At 40.8% G+C, this 21,529-nt stretch overlaps 1 protein-coding gene across 1 annotated transcript in view; it reads right to left on the reverse strand.

Moving 5' to 3' along the window:
* The window catches only part of megf6b (multiple EGF-like-domains 6b), a 103,582-nt gene extending 82,743 nt beyond the window's left edge, over nucleotides 1-20,839 (reverse strand). Inside the window, exons 1-5 of the mRNA XM_041783597.1 lie at nucleotides 20,764-20,839; nucleotides 20,416-20,464; nucleotides 18,917-19,051; nucleotides 17,747-17,856; nucleotides 707-811 (exon numbers count right to left, since the gene is read on the reverse strand). Of these exons, the coding sequence (XP_041639531.1) occupies nucleotides 707-811; nucleotides 17,747-17,856; nucleotides 18,917-19,051; nucleotides 20,416-20,464; nucleotides 20,764-20,839 (475 nt within the window). The remainder of the gene's footprint in view (nucleotides 1-706; nucleotides 812-17,746; nucleotides 17,857-18,916; nucleotides 19,052-20,415; nucleotides 20,465-20,763) is intronic.
* Between the last annotated feature and the right edge of the window lie 690 nt (nucleotides 20,840-21,529).

The following is a 21,529-nucleotide window of genomic DNA, read 5'->3' on the forward strand; positions in this document are numbered from 1 at the left end:
AGCCAGGTAAGCTTAAGTGGTGCAGCTCTGATCATATAGGGATCATCTGTGGTGCACTTCACAATTCTTGATTATAAGCCTTTAAAGCGAGTGAGAAAACAAATACAGCATGCTAGGATTTGTTATAAAGCTCCTAGAGAACTGCTGAGAGCATCTCGTGTCCATGATGAAGCTGTTGAGATAAGATTGGAGACCCTGGATGCTGACCGGAGTGTAGACTCAGACTATCATCACCAAAGGGACCATGACTTCTCTCCTCAGTTTGAACTTGTCTTATGTAACAGTCTGCAGTGTCTCTGACAGCCTAATTTCAGGGCCAGATGGATGATTCTGGTCAAAAGTTGACACTGAGAGGAATTTCCTGTCGTGTGGTGTTATCAGAAAAACAACAGAATCCTCTGCTGTTTTACTTCAACAGCTCACATTCAACAATGGGGTCACTGATAAAATACTTGGGCTGCTGATGGAGAAACCAACTGCTGATGCGAGGAGATTTTATTCACTCCTTGAAACAAAGCTCAGCGGGGAATCTGAACTAAGTGGATCAGAAATGTGGACTCTAGCAACAAGCCAAGAGAGCATTTCTTAATAAAAATTAAAACCTGCTATCAGTTTCAATCAGTCCTGTGGAGAATTTTTATGATTTCTGCTTCAGCTATATCTATTTTTCAAACTAAATTGCAACAGCTTGGATGTTTTCACTCACCATATTGACAGCTGGGCCCGTTGAACCCTGCAGGACAGTCGCAGAGCTGCGTGGATCCCACCCGACACTGGCCCCCATTGAAGCAGACGCCATAGCTGCACACCGCTGCACGTGTGGACAGACGGGGACGTAGGAAATAAATAGAGACAGAGAAAAAGATTAGCAAGTGCAGCAGAGACACCTGGGTGTTGTCATGGCATGTCAGCGTCTGCAGTTTCAAACACTGACCTCTTTCTATCAAAGCCTTATCATATGCCCCCTCGCTATAGAGGAACTTTGATTCCCCTCCATTCACACCAACCAATGTTACAGGAATCTACAGCTTGGCTCTTTCTGAGTTAACAGGCAGGTTTTTGGCCAAGTCATTGAAATTTCTTCGCAGAGCCAGGCGTTAAAAATGAGTGGCAGCAACAGCTTGAATGAAGAGAAAGAGGGGCCCCTTCCTGCAGAGTTTGAGACCAGGGGATAACTTTGATTGATTAACTGAACCGGGATTGTTGTCACAAGCAAATGATCATACAGATGTGCACAGGTGAACGCTGGGATAAAATCACAGAGCCACAGGGTGCGCGTGGCTCATCCATCTCTTTGAGCCAGCGGCCATGCATTCATAAATCCCTGCAAGTCAAACTTGTGAAATTCAAAGAATCCAGGACGCAAAAACAGTGAGTGCCACAAGGAAGCAGAGAACATGTGAATCCACCATCACATTCCTCACGCTCACATTAATCATGACTGTCCTTAGCCTTTAAACTGTGTGTATGTGGAGCCCATGAGTGCTGAGGTCTCCCTGTGAGTGTACTTATCTGATGTGCATGGAGCCTAACGTCCCCTCAGAGTCAGACACAGCTGTTTAAGTCAGGCCTGTTGTTTGTACTCTCCCGAGCAGAGTACAGTGCTTAGTGATGACAGGACTGGAGGATTGATGTCTATCATTGCTCTTCCCGACTGGCAACATGTGGACGAAGGGAGTGAAAAAACAGTCTGGCTAATCATAAGAGGAATTTAGATGCCAGTCATTCCCTCAGATAGAGAAGAATCTCTCTTACAGTGTGTTAAATTCTGAATCCGTTGCCAAATCTGACTTTTTCTGCACTCATAAATCAACCAGAGGCAGCATGACTAATTATCACATCAGGCGCTACTGGTTTTGATGCTATCCACTTACTATTTAGTCATAATGATGGATCAATGGGCCAGGGATAACCCCAACTAAGTTGTCAAAAATTTGACACTTTGATAGCTCATTTACACACTTTAAAGATGTTGCAGATGAACTTGTGCAATTAAGACAATGTACAGTTATTTGCCCACATCTTTTATAATCCAGATTATACTGTTAGAAGTTTGCACCTGTCTGTTTCAGTGTTTTACACTGTCTTCCTGCATGACAATTTCTGTTGCATTCAGTAAAGTGCAGTTCCTGTGCAGCTGTGTGGCTCTATTAAACCATCTGCTTTCTTGCTGCGAAGAAACAGTTCAGTAGTTAAGCTCTCTGCAGAGATAGTTGTGAGGACAGGACCCACTGCCTGTGAGACCTGTCTTCCCTGGTCGCTTGTTATCTATTGTTGAGGAGTCTTTTCAATCAAGCTGGGGCTCTACAAGGTTTATTTATTTAACATTACACCGTTGCTCTCTATAAATGCAAGATTATGACCCACTGAGGAGAAAGATGTCAAACAAAAACCCCTGCATACTTAAATGTGTAAAATGTATCAGAGCTTCCTCAGACAGAGAAAAAGCTGTTATAAAGTGACCCTTTACCAGCCTGGTGTGTGTTTCCCACTGCATTTGCAGCAGTGAAGTGGACGCTTGCAATAAACAATGAATGAGGGCAAATTTTCAGTAGTTTCAGACAGTTCATATGCAATGTCTAAAGGTGATGGCTGCACTTGCACACCCTACGTACTGGTACACTAGTCGTACTGGTATAAATGGCACATCTAACTATTGTGTCTCATCGATTTTATGTGAATTAACCTAAGATTTTGTGCCAAGGTCTTTTTTTGTTGCCTTGCATCAAAATAGGTATAGATATTGTTTGATTTGTACTATAATCATGTCAAATATAAAATTCTGGTTAGTCACTACATTGCAGACATACTGACAATGCAGGTGTCAACCTCAAGTGGCTTAAGTACAAAGACACCTTTGTCTGGAAGGTCCAGTCACTGGGTAATCAGTATTTCTGGCTACCATTACACAATGAAGACAAAAGAACACTCCAAGCAACTAAGAGAAAAAGTTATTGAAAAGTAGAAGTAAGGGGATGGGTACAAACAAAAATCTAAGGCACTGAACATCCCAGAGTTCAGTTCAATCTATCATGAAGAAATGGAAGGAATATGGTACTTGCTACCACCACTACTTAAATCTACTTAGGTGTGGCCGTCCTCACAAACTGAGTGACTATGCAAGGAGGAGACTAGTGAGAGAGGCCACCAAGACACCTATGATTACTCTGAAGGAGTTACAAGCTTTAGCAGCTGAGATGGGAGAGACTCTGCATACAACTGACCAGTCAAAGCTTTATGGGAGAGTGGCAAAGAGAAAGACACTGCTGAAGAAAAATCAACAGTGTCCAAATCTGGACTAGAGTCCATCAAAAGGCATGTGGGAGACTCCATGGTCAAGTGGAAGAAAGGTCTTTGGTCTGATGAGACCAAAATTGTACTTTTTGGCCATCAGACAAGACGCTATGGCTGGCAGACACCAAACATCACCACAAACCTTCAGTGTGGCTGATAAATCTTTGACTTATTTAAACATCAGCTGCAGCACTGACTACCTACAAAAGTTCATTCTAGCTTCTTTAAACAGAAGCACAATGCAACAGCAGCTGCTAATGTGAGAACACTAAAAATATAAACTGGCAGGGTCCTACTGTCTGACTTGAACTGAGTCATTACACTGACAGTAAATTACATCACATTTACAGAAAAAAGGAAAAAACAAAAAAGATGTAATCTCCAATAATTACAGATGATCCGGGCTAATTTCATCCATGTCTCGCAGTAGATTTCACAGAGTTTAGCCTCAACATCCGCCTGCTGTCTGGCTTCTTCTTCTTCAAACACCTGCTTAACATTTGGACCATCCAGAGAGTCGACAACAAATAAAATGCTCTCACACTAAACAGGGGTTTCAACACTATGCCTTTCTTTTTAAAATAACAGCAGTAAATACCAGACTTTCATCAGACTGACTCAGCATCCATGTTCTCGTTCTCAGTGTTTAATATTGGCCAATTTGTGGAGCCACTGAAATCGTACTCCTACAGGAAGACTGTCTCAGTGCCGCTAATCTGCACTACTTCCAGTTCCTCAAGATTGTGAGGCTGCAGACACTATGGCACACAGAAGTAGTTTAATGTACATTTCCATAGCTATCCCAGCTGCTGTGATTATCTCATGTAAGAAAATATTGATGTAGTGACAGCTACAGCAGGCTGAAGAGCCAAAACAAAGTATTCCACCGAGGTCAGGTTTAATGTAAAGCTCCAAGTAGATCCAAATTCTTCAGGACAATTATATAACCACAAGCTGTGCGGGATCAAATTAATGAGACATTCCAAAATTGTAGTAAAATGTTTCAAATTAACTAAATTACCAGCAACAAAGTAAAAGGTCAGATGTCTTTCAGAGTCGCTTGAGGTTAAGCGACAACAAGGGGAACATACATTCCCCTCCTGAGGAGTGAGACACACAAGATTGTTGGCAGATGACCAGGACATTTTTGTGCCGCCTCCATCTTGAGCCCTGCACGCTGCTTAATCTTCCCTGATATAATTCTTTAATGTGGCATGCAGGGTTGCATAAAACTCACTCTCATTTGTCTCTGTGAAAGCCTCCTCTCTGTAACAAAGACACCTTCGCTGAGAGGATTAACAGCTTCCACAAAAAGAGGAGGCAGAACGAGCAGGGGTCAGCGACTCGCGCCGACAAACTGAAGCAGGTGTCGCCCTGACAGCTTCTGAAGAAGGCGACCATGTCCACTTAGAGGCAGCCCTGTTTGTTTAGGCTCTGTCGATCGCTTTAACCCCCATCGTGTGACCCAGAGGGAGTCCACATTTAGGGCAATTCACAGACACAAAGGCCTGCGCTCGGGGCTCCGTTTGGTGCCATAATTGGTACGCGCAAAGCAGAGAACAGTATTTTAAGGTTACAAATCATGTTGTGCTATGCAGAGGAATGTGTCACTCCAAAGAAAACCAGGGCAAGCTACGCGAGATGATCTTTGACAGGTTTCTTTGAAAGACTTTAAATACAGTTTAACTAGACACAGGGTCGATTTCACAAAGCAGGAACAATAATGCTTAGCAAAACTGTGTTGGAATGCAAGACCCTGCAAGTGGAAAAAGTGGAGTACTTAAGACAAACTACATTTAACATTATGCCCTTACTAGACTGCACTCTCTTGGAAAACACGTCACCTGTGATTAGACAATCTTTACAGTCATGAAGGGAAAAATCAGAAACATACAGCTCAGTGCAACTTTATGTTCCTTTAATATAAGAGACTGGCTGAGCATTAGCATAGAAAGAAATGAGTAAGATCTTGAATATACCCAGTTGCCCATAATTATTAAATGACTAAATAATTGTTAAATATAACAAAAGTTTGATGAGCTTTGTCAAATCAGGTTACATAAAAACACCAACCCTGATGACATCTGGTCAGTGTTTTGGTCACTTCTTTTTTTATCTCCTCCGTTTCTCACTTTAACATTATATAGAAGTAAACAGCAAGCAGCAAGGCCGCTCATAAGGGGGGATAAAGGGGAGAGCTTTCTGGGGCCCAGCCAAACTAGGGGTCCGTGGAGGTCAGTAAAATCATGGTATCATGGTCCACTTTAAAGTTAAGCTGTGATAACCATATTTTATTTTTTAACCTATCAAAAAAAAAAAAGAAAAAAAAAAAAAAGAATTTTATTTGTTTACGCTGTAGTCCGAGCTAGCCTTTCACAAAATGTAAATTGCTTTTCTTAAAACAGATTTACTTTTTTTTTATTTTTTTGGCAACGTTTGCAACATGGATGGGCACACTGAACTAAACGAATAAGAAAGTAATGTCAGACTCCATAGCTAAGCCATGGTTTGCACAAACATCAGAATGCCAGAAAAGAAAGTAGAAGAGACTGAAATAACTGTAGAAAGAGAAAAAAAAACAGGCAAAAAAAATGGATGAAAAGCAGCAAAAGAATTCATCTAAAAAGGCACCCAAAAATAGGTGAGAAATAGCATTAAGAATTTGCAGAAAGAACTGGCAATAATGGGTTAAAAGTGGTAAAAAATGGCAAGAATAGTCAAATACAAAAATGGGATAAAAGTGGAAAAAAGTGCAGAGAGTTAAAAAAAAAAAAAGTTAAAGGTGGCAAAAGAAGGCAAAAAGAAGTGTCAAAATGGGCAAAAAGTAACAAAAACGAGCAAAAAGTTTCAAAGATATTACAAGTGGCAGAAAAGTGAAATAAATAGTGGCAGGAATGGGTTTAAAATGAAAAAAATGGCAAAAAGAGGTGGCAAAAAAATGGGCAAAAGCGGGAAATATGAACAAAAACTGGTAACAGTGGCAAAAAGTGCGAAAACCAGAATGAAATAGGTTATAAGTGTCAAAAAGGGATCAATAGAGGCAAAAATGGATGAAAAAACGCCTCAAGAATTGCCAAAAAAAACTGACAATAATAGGTTTAAGATGGCAAAAGTAGGCAAATACAAAAATTGGTTAAAAGCTGCTAAAAGAGTGGAAATAATAAAAAGGGTTATAAGGGACAAAAAAGGAAAAAAGAAGCTGTAAAAATGGGCTAAAGATGGCAAAAATGAGAAAAAAGCAACGAAATCGGTTAAAGGTGGCAAAAAAGGGTGACAAGAAGTTGCAAACTTTACCTGGGCCTTACATATTAATAAATTAATCCTCAAGATATCTATTTCTGTAGATCTGTGCCATACGTGATCAATTAAGTGTGCAGTGACTGCCTGATCTGCCTTTCTCATTCTCCAGAAACTCTTATCACGTCTCTCCTGTGAATCCACTCATTGTTGTGCAACCTCTCTTGTCAAACGTCATCTTCTGCTATTAATTAGTTTGTGAATTTATGAAAAAAAAAAAACAAAAAAAAAACATAAAGTTCTCACGCTGGTTCTGATCGTTAATCAATAAATATTACACTTCCCTACATAGATAAGCTGTTCTGAACCCAGATCACGGGTTAAAACAAAAAATGAAAACATGTTTTCAGGTGATTTAATAAAAGATATGAAATAAGAGACAATAAAAAAATGATAAAGTGAATGAAGAAACAAAGTGAGGGAGAAAAACAGCACAATGGATGAGCTTCTACGTGCGAGGGGGGGGCAGGATGAGCTGATTTATGTGTTTATTTTTAAGGATAAGACAACAATGGAATAGATTTGTTTTGATAAAAATAACTGACCCACAGTGATTACCATTTTATAAAATAAAACAGGCACAGATGATTAAAACGCATTATTTTTATGATTACAAAAAGGACTATGATCATTTAAAGGAATGAGAGATAATTTTGTCAGAGTAATGTGAAGTGAGTTTGTTGAGGCGAGGGTTTAGAACAGTGATTCTCAACTGGTCTGGCCTCAGGACCTACCAGTCTGTCTTACATCAGATCACAACCCAAGTTTCAAAACATTTTTCAACAACGCATGTTTAGTTAGTTGAATATGTTCCAGTTTGGAGCATGATTGGACCAAAACACCTGATATAAAAAAAGAAAAGGAACAAAACTGACATTTTTGATACCCTATTCCCCATCATAATGTGTCAATTTTAGCCAGTTTTCCAGAGAACTTCTGAAATTATTATTGCAAGAAGATGAGATAAATTAGTTGAAATATTGATAAAACAGTCAAATTTACCCAATTCCACAGTAAAACAGGGGAAAATAAAAGGTATCAATGCATGTCCAATAAGGACTTCAGACTTTTGCCACCATTTTTTTTTCAGACACCTAGTCGCGACCCACTGAAAACTGCTCCACAACCCACTTTGGCTCCACGACTCACCAGTTGAGAACCACTGGTTTATAGGACTTAATGCACTGAAAAGGGCCGAATACTAGAGTCTGCTTAGGGCCTCACAATGGCTACAGGCGATCCTGCACTTTGGCACCAGTTTCTCAGACCAAAACAACCTCCCTCAGCACACGGCTCCCCCTCCTACCTCAGCCATCCCTCAGTGTTCTGGTAGCAAGCAGCTATTTGTAGGACCAACCAGAGTCCACGGATGAGCGGGGCCGTCTCTTCTCCCGCTAAGTGCTAATGGACAGGGAAGTTAAAAAAAGAACATGTTATGCAAAGTCTGAGTCTCTGAGTGAATCATAGAAGAGCTATCCCATCAATGTGAACGCAGAGCTGAGAACAACAAACCCAGAGGGAGTTTGACTCTCTTTCACTGAAGGATATATATGCTATGTTTATCTAAATGCTGCATATTATCTTTAATACAGATTCTGGTGATAACTCTCCAGATATTTCATTTTAACTTGATCCATCCTGATAAAGTTACATCTATCTTGCCTGGACACAACATGGACTGGCAAAGCCTCTTTTCAAAACAGTCTGACAAAAGTTTATACTCCACATCATGGGCTAGCCAAACCACTATCCACACATAACATCCTGAAACAGACCCACATCTGAAGCAGGACAGCAGTGTCATGCAATTAATGAGATCTGTGTCTACTTCTAGTCTGCATGTTTTAAAAGCCACATTTGCTCACCAGATTCATAATAGATTTAGAATAACTCCACAATCAGCCTTGATTACACGTCCTTCCTGTAAACCAAACAGTCTTCAAGTCTGTTGCGAGTAAACTGATGTTTGCTCATGATTTGACAGAAATCCTAAAATTTCAAAAATTGTGCTGGCTTGAGTTTGTTATGACCGTTCTGCTTACATCAGTGCTTTATATCAAAATAGATCCGTAAGAGTAAGCAGAGGCAGTATTTGATGATTTAACGTGTAATTCACCATGTTATGTCTCAGTCTGATGATCTTCTGTTTGTATGGTCTGCGTCTATTTGTGTTCAGCTACACACGATCACATCCCCATGACCACAGTCATGCTGCTGCTGTTTTCCATGACAGAAACACACACTCAGACACAAACACAGATAGACCACCCATGCCCAGACATTAGACTATTTCCTCTTCCTTGGCTTCTGGGCCCACGTCAACTGTAGCTACCTTCTCCCACCACAAAAGGAGGCCAGTCTCTATTCAGCAGCTAACGAGGATGACAAACTGGAGGAGCCATTGTCCCCGCTGCTAAGCCCCTGTCACAAAGCTTATCACTGCTGTCAATCAGCCTAACTGCTCGTTTCCACTCCTGACTGACCTCAGTGTGCATCCTCTCCGGCCTGTGGCTACCGGGTAGATGCTGAGGTGAAAAGGTTTGGCTCTTTGATTGAGTGGTCCTCCAAACGTTTGAGTGGAGGATGTTGCCACCATAAAGTCAAGAGCTCTTCTCCCTTAAAGAAACAATAGACAGAGTCATGGAGCCAATTGGAGGCTTTACAAAACACACAAAAGTCACCTCAGATGCACTCTGGGGGTTTCGATCACAGCATTCAGCCTCCACATCTTATCTGGCTGACTTTTAGTCAACAAGAGTTAAAAGTAGTGCTGTAAAACAAATGCTTTGTCAGACTTTTGTGCAGCTGTCTTCAGTTGCAGCTTGTCCGTTGGTGTTTCGGCTTCCATGTTGTCTCCAGAACCTGAAAAATGTGCTCTATAAGGTTGAGATCAGGTGACCGACTTCACCAATGGTGAGTATCCCACTTCCTAGCCTTTAGAAACTCTTGGGTTGAACCATCAATATGTCTTCGGTTGTTGTCCCTCTGCTCAGTTTAGCAGCATTTGTCTGAATGTGTGCAGAGTACAGCCCTATACACTTCAGAATTCAATTAGCTACTTCTGTCAGCAGGCCACCAACAATAAACACCAGTAAGTCTCTGCCATTCGCAGCCATACATGTCCATGCCCCAACACTGCCTCCACTATGACTAACAGATTATGTGGAATGCTTTGGATCATGAGCTGTTCCTCTTCTTCTCCATATTTTTTCTCTTCCCATCACTCTGGTGTAAGTTTATCTTGGTTTCATCTGTCCAAAGAATCTGATTTCAGATCCAGGGAGGCTTTTTAGATGTTTTCTGGTAAATCTAATCTGGCCTTCCTGTTCTTGAATGCTACCAGTGGTTTGCACTTTGCTGTTAAGTCTGTATTTACATTCATGAAGGCATCTCTTCATTGTAGACTTGACAGTGAGAGCTGTTCCATAACCAAGGAAAGGATTCTGCAATCATTCACTGTAGTTTTTTGTGTAGTCAGCAAACTTTAGTTTAAAGAATGAGGATGAATAAAGACAAAGACCTTAACTGACAAAGGTCTGTTGGTTCAGCCTAAAACTCCACTAATTTATGAGTAAATATGGACAAAATTTACAGTCGATATATGCTGAAATACACGGGCAAAATATCAGCAGAAAGTTTGATATCTGCTGATACCAATACCAGACCGATAATGTTGTGTATCCCTAATTAAATTCATATCATCTTAGCATATATCAGACAAAACAGAGAATGTTCAGTGTCTAACAATGCCAGACCTGCCAACCTTGGCAACATATTTTGAGTACCACTTGCGTCGTGCGGCATTTCTCGCAGATTTTTGCAACTCCTTTGCTTTGCACACAATAATTTCCCCATTCACTGCCTGGATTGGTTCACTAACTGGAATGTGTGTGTGTGTGTGTTTATATATATATATATATATATACATACATGTAGCACTGGTGCTACAGAGGTTGACAATCTTGTAACACAGAACAAAACAATTCTTTTGTACTTATCAAGCATTTATTTGACATGCACACACAGTAACATTGATGCTATGACATTTAATCATACATAGGTCCCAGATGCACTGCTGTAAGTGTTTATAGCAAAGTGCTAATTTTCAACACCTGTCCATGGGAGGCTTTTAAATTTAAAACCTGTAGCACAATATATATAAAATGTTTCTTACATGGTTACCAGCATGTAACCAAAATATATGCTCAGTAAGAGAAAGTACTTGAAAAACCAAACCAAAACAGCCTAAATTACAGCCCTACATAAATGTCTGACAAAGCTATCAGCCAATCATTGTTAAGGATTTTGGGGTGCAGCAGAGAAGAGAGATGCCGATGGTTCATCTCCACATCCAGACACAAAACAAGCACAACCTGCAGGAGGCTGACCAACTTCATAGAAGTATTAGTGCTTGAAGACAATTACAACAATATGATTTGGAAGTCAGACCATAACATAGATCAGACAGAGGAGCAAATGAGCTCCATTCATGCTGCTATTTGCTGCTGTAATCCTTTTATTATTCATTTTTTTAACTTTTGGCAGGACCAACAGACAGCTGAAGTCTTTTTCTGTGTTCATCCTATTTACTTAAACTTTAAAATGTGTTCTAGAGACTGAAGTACGTTTCTTTGTTCATCTTTTAACTGTGTTTCAAAGACTGAAGTGTTAGGTCAATGCATTTTTATATTAGTATTGATATTGGCTAAATTTAATTTGTAAATATCTCCATATTGTATAAACCTCAATATTTTTAATCCTAGTCAAACTAAGAAATAGAGTGAAGTACAAGTTTTATGTTCTTATGTGGGCCTTTTTAATGGATTTCTTGCAGGTCAGTTCAAAAGGACCAAGGGCCACAGTTGGCCCACAGGCCATAGTTTGGACACCCCTTATATATTTACTGATACTCAGAGTAATAGGAAAATATTTGTAACATTATTAGAAATCCATTAAACACTGTTAGAGTTTGGTCTTTATTGTACTATCAGACTTTATAGAGTTAATGTAAATGAATAAATCTCTCTTTTCTCTCTAAACCAACAGTGTAATGACAACATCAGTACTATTGGAGTTAAATGGTAAATAAAACAAAAAAATCTATCACCAAATCGTGTCTTTACCCTAACAATACACACAAATTTTATGCAGTGTGCTCCTGTCATTCTCGTCCATCTCTCCATCTCACACTGCTGTCTGTCTTTCCGTCTCATATCAGACCTGTATGCTGCATTCAGACGCATATTGGCTTGTTAACCAAACAGCAGCTACAATATTAGTGAAGAAAAAATGCATCATTTAATACATTAATATTTAATCAGAAGTTTAGGCAGACTGAGAGCTCTGTCCTTTCACTGACAGCCAACACACTGCGACATATAAGCTAGTGCAGGCCACTTTCTCGCCATCGTATCAGCTGCGGAGCGTGGCCGCTCACACTCCAGACGCAGGGGATTTTGCATGGAAATAAAAAAATTAAAGGATTGGGCATGAATCTCAAATCTTAGATCAAAGTGAAGTTTTTATGGCAACAGGTAAAACAGCGCGCCTGGCAAGCACACACCTCTCTCACCTTGTCATCGCACGGGGAGGGAGGCAGAGGGCAGAGGGCAGGGGGCAGGAAGGAGGGGGGGCAGGGATATAACGCTATAGGTTCAGCAGATTCATTATGACCTGCTACTCTGCTTAGTTGGTTGAAACTGCTTCACCACGCTGCTGCATCTGCTGTCAGACATGAGTACGATGGTGCACATTTAGAGAGGCGAGCTGTACCAGCGTACTTACATGTCAAATTGCGTACCTGGTACGCAAAATGCGTACAGGTTGGCAGGTCTGCAATGCAACTATGCAATGCAACTAGCTGAAAAGCTGAAAAGCTGAAAAGTCACCAGTTAACATGGTCAAAAGTCAAACTATAACACCTGCTCTCCTGTAGTATCAACAACAGTGAACTTCAGATTTCTGATCATGTTTTCTGCTGATGAGTTTCTGGTACATTTCCTGCTTAAGCCCTAACATTTGATTCATATTAAATAATTTTGCATTTGAAGCATAAACTGCTGTATTATTTATTACTGTAACTAGCTGCCAAAACTCTACAAGAATGCAAATAAAAGCATTATCTTGAGCACATTTTATGAAGCGTTTTAATGTCAAATAAGCAGACTGGAGCAGAGCTGAAATAATCACCTTTTCATAAAAAATAAAGCATGTCTTTTGCATCAGGAATCACCTTGAATCAAAAATCGATCCTGAATTGAATCGTAACCCCCAAGAATTGGAATCAGGACCAAAATGAATTGTGAGATACTTAAAGAGTCACATCTTTATAATATACAGCTCTGGAAACATCACAGAGACCACTACAAAAACATACGGCGTTTTCTCTGGCTATATTGTGTCTGAGTTTGATGATTTTTTTCTATACAACATTTTGCCAAACTTCCAGATATGATATTCTCATTTAGATCTTATATTTGTGGCTTCTAGTTCTGAACTGAACTGAACTTAAGGAGCTTTTCAGAGGAGGGGCATCTTCAAGAACCTTAACCAGGACCAGTCGCTCCTTTTGGATCAAACCTGCTGCTCTACTTTGTCATTCTTTGTGCAATAATGCTGGTAAACATTGCAACATGCAAACAAAACCTTGCGATCAAAAATATTTGCAAACACTCCAGAGCTCTAAATGGATTGTCTTGTGTGAATAGAAGACTCATAAACCTTCATAACTGGATGACAGGAACCTTAAACAGAAAGATGTGGAAAACAGAAGGAAGGTAGGCAAAGTGGTGGAATAAAATATGAAAATTACCAGATGTTTACAGTGTTGTGGTGTATTCTTTCACCAAATATGTGACTGATTATGCTAAGCAAAGAATGCAGGAGAGAATGAGTAGACTGCGAGAACACTTCAACATGTGAGAAAAGAGAAACACAGGTGAACTGAAAGAAAGACTTAACTTGTAGCCTCTTCCCAGCCGCTCTGTTTGCTGTGTCTACAACACGATTAGAGCCTCAATTCCACCCCACTGCCTCACAATAACCACAAATCATTAGCCTAATTACCCAACATGGACATTTTATTAGGGAACACACACAGAGAAAGAGAGGCAACACAACAGAGCCAGAGAAATGCCTCAGAAGTGCCAGACACACTAAATCACTATCTCAACACAAAGCATTCCCATCTTCACAATCTCCCCGTCTTTTGGTGTTTTTTCAGAGGATTTGCTAAAGCTGTACATTTCGCAAAAGCAGATTTTCTCCTTTGAATGTCAGAGTTGCTGTTGAAAACTGCCCCACAGATTGCATTGTGCTGACTGAGGTACAGTGCAGATAGTGCAGAGCAAAGTGCGCAGGGGTGAGAGAGGGAGGATTGTGGTGCGAGCTTCCTTTTATCCTGGTTCAATGGCTCAGAGAAAAGGGTGATTAGTTTGTCCCATCTCAAAGCGCTGCCACGTCTTTGGTTACAGAGATAAAAGCTCTCGCCTCGCGTCAAATAGAGCAGCCATTGTCACGCGAGAAACGAGAAACAAAACCTCCTCCGAATCTGTAAGTGAGGGGAGACACTGGGCAGCCCTGAGGAATGTCTCCCGAAGATATTTCTTTATGAGTGCTCTGCAATGAGTCTGGTTTGTTTTAAAAATGACAGTGTAATGCTTCCCTGTATAATTCAATACTGTAACCTTTTCCTGAAAACAAAGGGCTCTTTGAAGAGAGCAGGGATGCCATAATAAGACACCGATGACAGGCACATCCAAGAGATCTTCTCCTGCTCCCCATCCGGGCCACTTCACATCACACAGCAGGGCCTGCACTGGAGTTTGAAGGTTTGCTCCAGGTTTACTTGAAAGCGACGCAGTGGGAACAGGACAGGGGGACAAACTGTTTACAGGAGGGCTTTGCCAAGGGTCTCTCTAAGGTATGCAGGCTATGCGATGTGGATCACTGGCTGTAAAATCCCATCAAAGGAGGCTTCCTGGTCTCAGCGGTGTGAAGCTAAGCTTATCCACAAGGAGATGAGCCGCTGGCAGCCCCACTGTGACCGACAGAACTACTTTGCCATACATGGACCCAAGGATCGGAAATTAAAAAAGGGGGGATACATATGTTGTTTCTATTCTTTTTGTGCACATCAGCAGGGGGTCTCTCCAACATGAGCTGATGGGTATTGTTTTGGGGGGCCTTGGCTGTGAGTGGTTGGCGTAAACATGTAGAAGGCTTGTCTACTTTCATATCCATAATGTAATCCTCTGACCTGCACTGCTGTGCCACACCTCTAAACGAGAGGAGTGGCATGACTGTATGGAGGAGAGCCAAGATTTAAACATGGGACCACAGTGCGACTGGGAATGTGGACATTTGGGGCTTTGACTTACACTTCAAAGTACAAAAGAGCCAAGTAAAAGTAGCCCCTTAAAAGTAGATATTCATCACAGACTAGAGCCAAGATTGTATTTGTTTTTCCTGAGTGTAGAACAAGATACTGCCATGCAAACCTCATTTGAACACAAATGTCAACACCTGAACTCTGTCAACACTTGAGATGTTTTTCCCACCGTCCTCATCTAAACCCTGTGGGGCTGATGAAGCTGTGGACATGGCACTGACTGATAACATCTGCTGAAAGGTCTGGATGGACAAAGCACCTCTTGACCTTATGTGACTTCAAACTGAAAACCTTTCATTCAGAGGTTTGGGCCAAAGGCAGGGTGATGTTTGGAGCAAACTTCCTCCTGCTGATTTACCAAAAGATATGCTGCCTTTAAACAAAGTACTCTCCTGAAAGCAAGGTAATGTCACCGTAAGGGGTGACATCAGCTCATCATACAAAAACGCATAACAGTACAAGGTTCAGGATAAGACTTAACATTATTCTCTACAATTTTCTAACCCTGACACATCAGATAGACTCCATTGCATGGATATATTTCACATTCATTCGTGAAACCTCCCATACAAAGCCTTTGGAAAGAGTAAGACTTTTAAAATTTCTCAGAAGGTGATTGGACAAACTTTTGTCTTCACATTCATTATAGGCAAACCAGAGCATAAAGAAAAAATCTCTGTGACCTGAGCTCAACAGGCTAGTGCTGCAGTAGTTTATGGATGTTGGAGCTTGTTGGTGGATAAAACTAATGGTGAGGGCAGTGAGGAGAACAGTGAAAACATTCTCTCTGCCAAGAGAAGCTCTCAGTGCTGTTCTTGGTTCTATCTTTAATAGAGAAATGTGACCCAGTTTTGATAAAACTGCCAGTACACTATAGCTACATCAGAGCTAAATGATACATCAGTGGCAGCTATTGCTGTGGGCTTCCCATACAACTACAGTAAACCTTGCTCGCAGTTACCGCCTTGTTCTCCTCAAATGACACTGATTGGTCCAGCCCATACTTAGACTTGGCACAATCGTTTCAGGCTTGAGCTGTTCAGGATGGATTTGCATGATGACAGACACTGTCTGCTTTGCAAAGTAAACAATTTTCATAAATAAAATTGAAGTCTTTTGCTTCAACTTGCTAATAATGAGAATGCCTTTTATTTTTCTTGATGAGTAAACTGGGTTTTTTATTATAAGGTCGTACAAATACTTAAAGTATCGGCACCCCTGGATTTTTTTCCAGAAAATACACCATTTCACCCAGAAATTGTTGCAATTACAAATGTTTTTGGCATACACGTTTATTTCCTCTATGTGCACTTGAACAACACAAAGAAGCGGAAGAAAAAAGCCAAAATTGACATAATTTTACACAAAACTCAAAAACAGTACTCAGATGGTAAGGAGGACACAACCCTGGTTGTAATCTGAATGTCCTTGCATATTACCGGGGGCATGGGAAAATAATCTGTCGAATAAAATAACTAGGTCCACACCTTTGGGGCGGAGTAAGGGGTGGATGTGGAGAGTAAAAACCTGCCTCGGATACTGTCTGGGCAGGTAGTAGAATTGCCACAAGCCCCTGGTTTTGCTGTGGATGTGCCAAAGGCCTGAAAACCGCTGGCTGTCACCAGGAATATTGCCAGGGGCAAAGAGACCCGGACGAAAAAGAGACGCTACCAAGCTTGAACTTGGCTGCCGTGCGACACACGCATCAACATTCTGTATACTGATCTTGACTCTGGCTTCCTCCACCTCCACTCCAGCCCTGAGTTGATGCACATCAGGCCCTGTGATGAATCCACAGTGCCCTCCATAACTAAAATGTCTTCATATGAATTTACATCTTAAGTTGTTCAACAGTGCAGGGTTTCCAGTCATATTTTGTCCTACATAATGTGCCATGCCTTTTTAGTGGGATACAGGTCGGGACTGCATGCAGGCCAGTCTGGTGCCTGTTATCTTTTAATGTGAAGCCATAGTGTTGTAACTCATACAGAATGTGGTATTGCATTGTCTTGCTGTAATAACCAGGGACATCCCTACAAAGCTGTTGTCTTGATGGAAGCATAGGTTGCTCCCAAACTTTTATGTACCTCTCAGAATTTAGTGTACCTTCACAGAAGTGCAAGTTACCTCTGCAATAGGCTCTAATATACCCCTACACCATTCTCTTGTAATACTTGCACGCTGTTACTGTCTTATCCATTAAAGGTTTATGGACAAGAATCAAGACAAACTCTCAACCTCAAAATCTTCCCTCACTTTCATCGTGTCTGTAAATCTCTTCTTCAGCTACTGACATTAAACAAGAGAAGGCAAAAATAGAAAGCACCCTCTGCTGTTTAAAAAACTAATATTGCAACACAGTAGATGTTTCTGACTAGTCCATTTAAGCTTTTCATGTTTGCAGTGATGTTTCGATGTATCACGAGGCATCGTTACATTTCTGTACACCTTTAAAAACTAGTAAATGTGAGTTCCCCCTGCTTTCAGGCTTTGGTTCCCAAAGAGGTTTTTTTTTTGTCCTGACAAGGATTGCACAATTAACCTAAAAATACGATAACAAACAGCCACACTTCTTATCAATGTTATTATCAAATCATATTCAATTTTGTAACTTTTTTATAGTAGTGGATCAGATTTTTTCCCACATAGGTGCATGTGGGATTTGCCTTTTGATGATTACAAGTAGATGGGGCTCCAAGGAAAAAGGTTAGGAACCACTGCCTCAAGAGTTAGACAAAAGAGGCGTTAGGGTAGGGAGATACTTACGATAAAGACAGCCTGCTTCTCCATTGAGTTGAGACCATCCTGGGCAACACTTGTACACTGTCTGGTAATCCTGTCTGTAGACCTGTCTGTATGCAGTGTAGTACGCTGTCCTGTTAACATGACAAACATAATGTTAAAAACAATTCAATCAACTCAGTGGTAGAATTTATAGGTTAATATTTAGCATGAATAATTATGGACTGGTCATGAGGTTGAACACTAACAGATTTAGGAAACACAAGTATGCAATCTAATAAAATCCCTTGCAGTCTTTTAAAAAAATGAGATACTTTAGATGTATGTTGATTTTGGCGCCCCCTGTGGATAAAGAGGTAATTTCTGTCACTTGGCTAATCTGTGCATGTTTAAGTCCTGTTTTCTGACACCTACCCCTCTGCATCCGTTACTGGCATTAAATTTACAAAATAGAAATGATTGATATTGTCACTGCTGGTCTCATTTGATTTTGTGGCTCAAAAAGGGGCATCGCTGCTAACTTTGCTCTGTTTCAAAGCCAGCTAAACACTTCTCACAGGAGCTTTCAGCCACATCCACAATAATATACACCAAACATTTTCCCAGAGTTTTAAAGGTGCTGTTTTAAGGTGTGAGACTGGCAGACTTCAGAGAACGTTGTGTATCCCTGTACTTTGGGACCCCTCTCATTGCTCCACAGTCATTGTGGAAACACGTTTTGTTTACAGCGAGTAATTGTGGCCTTGGCTGCCTTCAAAGCAGCTTTTTGATGGTAAAAACACAAGGGCAGCTAGCAAGGAAAAACTCACAGACTGGCTAAAATGTTTGCATTTAGGACTCTCCTTCAAAGGAATGTTGGCTGCAGTGATGCCAGTGTGACAAAAAGGGCGACACCTTACACTTAAAATTGTGAGAGGTTCAAAGGTGTGATTACACAAGCATGAGATGAAGAAGAAAGGTGAGATCAGGGAGCTCAACTCTCTGTGTTTGATACTGTTTAGACTTAAATGAAAGATCATGCCCTCTCTGATAAATTCTTTGCTTGCATGACTCAAAGAGTAAACACAAAACTATCAATTAATGATTTGCCCCAGCCGGAGCTTAAGCACGACATCCCCTGCAGGTGAACGTGGGAGTGTCTGTACAAGATCACAGACGTCAGACGTTTGGACAACAGATAGGTGCATTACTCACCTCCTCTCGTATCCCATGCACCATGACTGTCCCACACAGCCCTGCTTCCACACTTTAACCATGCGTGTGAAGGCCTGCACGCACGGCTGCCTCTGGGCGACCAGCGTCACCTCCCTCTCCACACACACATTAGGCCTGGAACGAAAACAGAGGTAAAAAATGCTTAAGCTGTCAAAATGTTCTGCAGTGTATTTGCAGATGTATGGATGGCAGTAGGGAAATTTATGGGTTCTTTATGAAGCTTGGGAAAGGACTGCTCTTTGTGTTCTTAGAGGTAATACGAGGGCATTACTGGTGCTGAGGTTACTTATGGTGCCTGGTTATGGTATTAAAGACTTATCAGATGTAATAAAACTGACCTATCTGAGCTTCAAAGACAGAATATTACCAGAAGGTCGGTTTAAACTGAGAATTCATGGCAAATCTGTCTTTTGGGCAAATGTGGCATTTCTAATGATACCTTCCACTCAAAATGCAAAAAGCAAAGACAGCAAAAACAAATCATAACCAGACAGGATCAGAATGTTTTCGATTTGAGCCACATTTACTGGAAAACAAAAGCACATGGTGCAGGCTTGCCACTTCCCTTAAAAAATCCTCTCCAAATCAATGAATAAAATATAAAACTGGCAAATGTTGTCTGACAATTCCTATGTTTTTAGACTGGACATGGAGTGGTACATGCATGTTTAAGCTTGCAAGTATTAGACTGATTATCACCACAGACAGAAGACAGTTAACCTCTCTGTTCTCCCTTTACCTCAGGTAAAATACGCTAATCCTTCACCTGTGATGCTTTGTCACTCTTACACAAACTCTGTCTGGGTTCACAAGCAGACCTGCCACTGATGATCTGAGACACTTTGGTAACTCTCCAAGGACAGTCTAGGGAGGGAGGCTCGGCATGTGGAGATCAGCAGGAATCCTAAAGACAACCTCCAGCTGCTCATCTCATAAACAATAGTAATCACTATCACCTCCAGCTTTACACATTATTTCTGTGAAAGAGCTTATTGTCAGCTGCAGGTAACAGCAGAGAGTCTTCTCGCACATCATTTATTATTCCAGGGTTTAAAATAACTGTTATAATTGTCTGGCTCCTCACTTTCAGGGGCTTAAAATTAAACAGCCTCAGACAGGCTTAGGTATGCAGTGCAGACAATCCACATAATTACGTGCATTACAGTGATACTTCACACTAAAAAAACAGCTAAATGAGCCCTCCAGAGTCTACAAAATAGATCTGTTATATATTTACCGTGAAACATCAAGAAATAGCAAAAGCCCCAGGTTTCTGTCTTTGTCTGAGAATTTAAATCTCTTCTATGCAAGAGCAATGAACCAGTAGTTTGTCTCATGCACACACTTTAAAGAAAGTGTTGAAAATGTGAATGAAGTCAAGTGAATGAAGGTGTAGAATAAAGCCATTCATGCCTAAAATTTAAAAAAAAAACAGTTAATAGTTAGGGTTAGGGTTAGCACTGATATATGTTACTCACATATAGGGCTGCAGGTTGTTGGTGATGCCATAACGTAATGCGTTAGCTTCTTTAATAAATAAAAAGAGAACAGAAAAAATAACACAGTCCATGTTTCTTCCTGTATCAGAGCTTCAAAAAGTGTAAATAAGCCGCAAGTTCATTCATGGGTAAAATTAAGAAGTTTAACCGTCAACAATGTTGATAATAACGCTTATAAAAGCAACCCGAGCAGTTAGCAGGAATAAATAACTTAAAAGGCGCGCGAGTATTCTTCCGCGTGGATGTGGTCAGCGCTTTCCAGAAACGTCCCAGCCATCACATGCGGTGTGTTTTCTCTCACTCTCAGCCGGCCTGTGACACACTGACTGCTCACCTCCGCTTCCTTCTCACTGCAGATGTTGAACTGACGGGACCAGACTCGTGGAGGCTGAACCCCCTCCATTCACTTGGTAATGATGGCTAAGAGGGATGTTTGGGGAGGGGAGGATGGGAAGGTTACCATTCAGGAGCTTGTTAAACACTCACAAGACACCCCGCTGTCGCCAAAGTGCACGCGCAGACCTACGCACAGGGCTTTCTAAAACGTCATTTCTCATCTTTGCGATGTATTACGGTAATATTGGTAAAAATATTTAGGTAATATTGCTGAAAATTAGACTGTCAACGCAAGCAACACTGACAAGAACTACAACAAGAAATTGCTTGCACTTATGGTAAACTTTACAGCTTATCATTTACAGACTATTTGTACTAAAATGATCCATTGTAAAGTTAAGCTGTGGTAACCATATTTTATTTTTAACCTGCCTTTAATAACCACTCTTATCAAAGATTATTAATGCTGTAGTGCGAACAAAGCCTTTTTCAAAATGTAAACTCTTATTCTTGAGAGAGTTACCTCTTTATTGGTGATGTTAACATTGTGGATGGGCACAACAAACTAAAACACTGTCAGAAAATAAGGCAAAAACTGAGACAACTTTGATACAAAATCATTACTTCTGGTGAAAATAGGCAAAAAAAAAAAATTGAGGATAAAGTAAAGAAAACGGGTAAAATTGTCCAAAAAAAAGTGGAAACCATAGGCGAAAAATGGCAAAATTGGGGGAAAAGCAACAGCAGTGAGCAAAGT

The sequence above is a fragment of the Cheilinus undulatus genome, linkage group 3 (genome assembly GCF_018320785.1).
Source record: "Cheilinus undulatus linkage group 3, ASM1832078v1, whole genome shotgun sequence".
Lineage (NCBI taxonomy): Eukaryota > Metazoa > Chordata > Actinopteri > Labriformes > Labridae > Cheilinus > Cheilinus undulatus.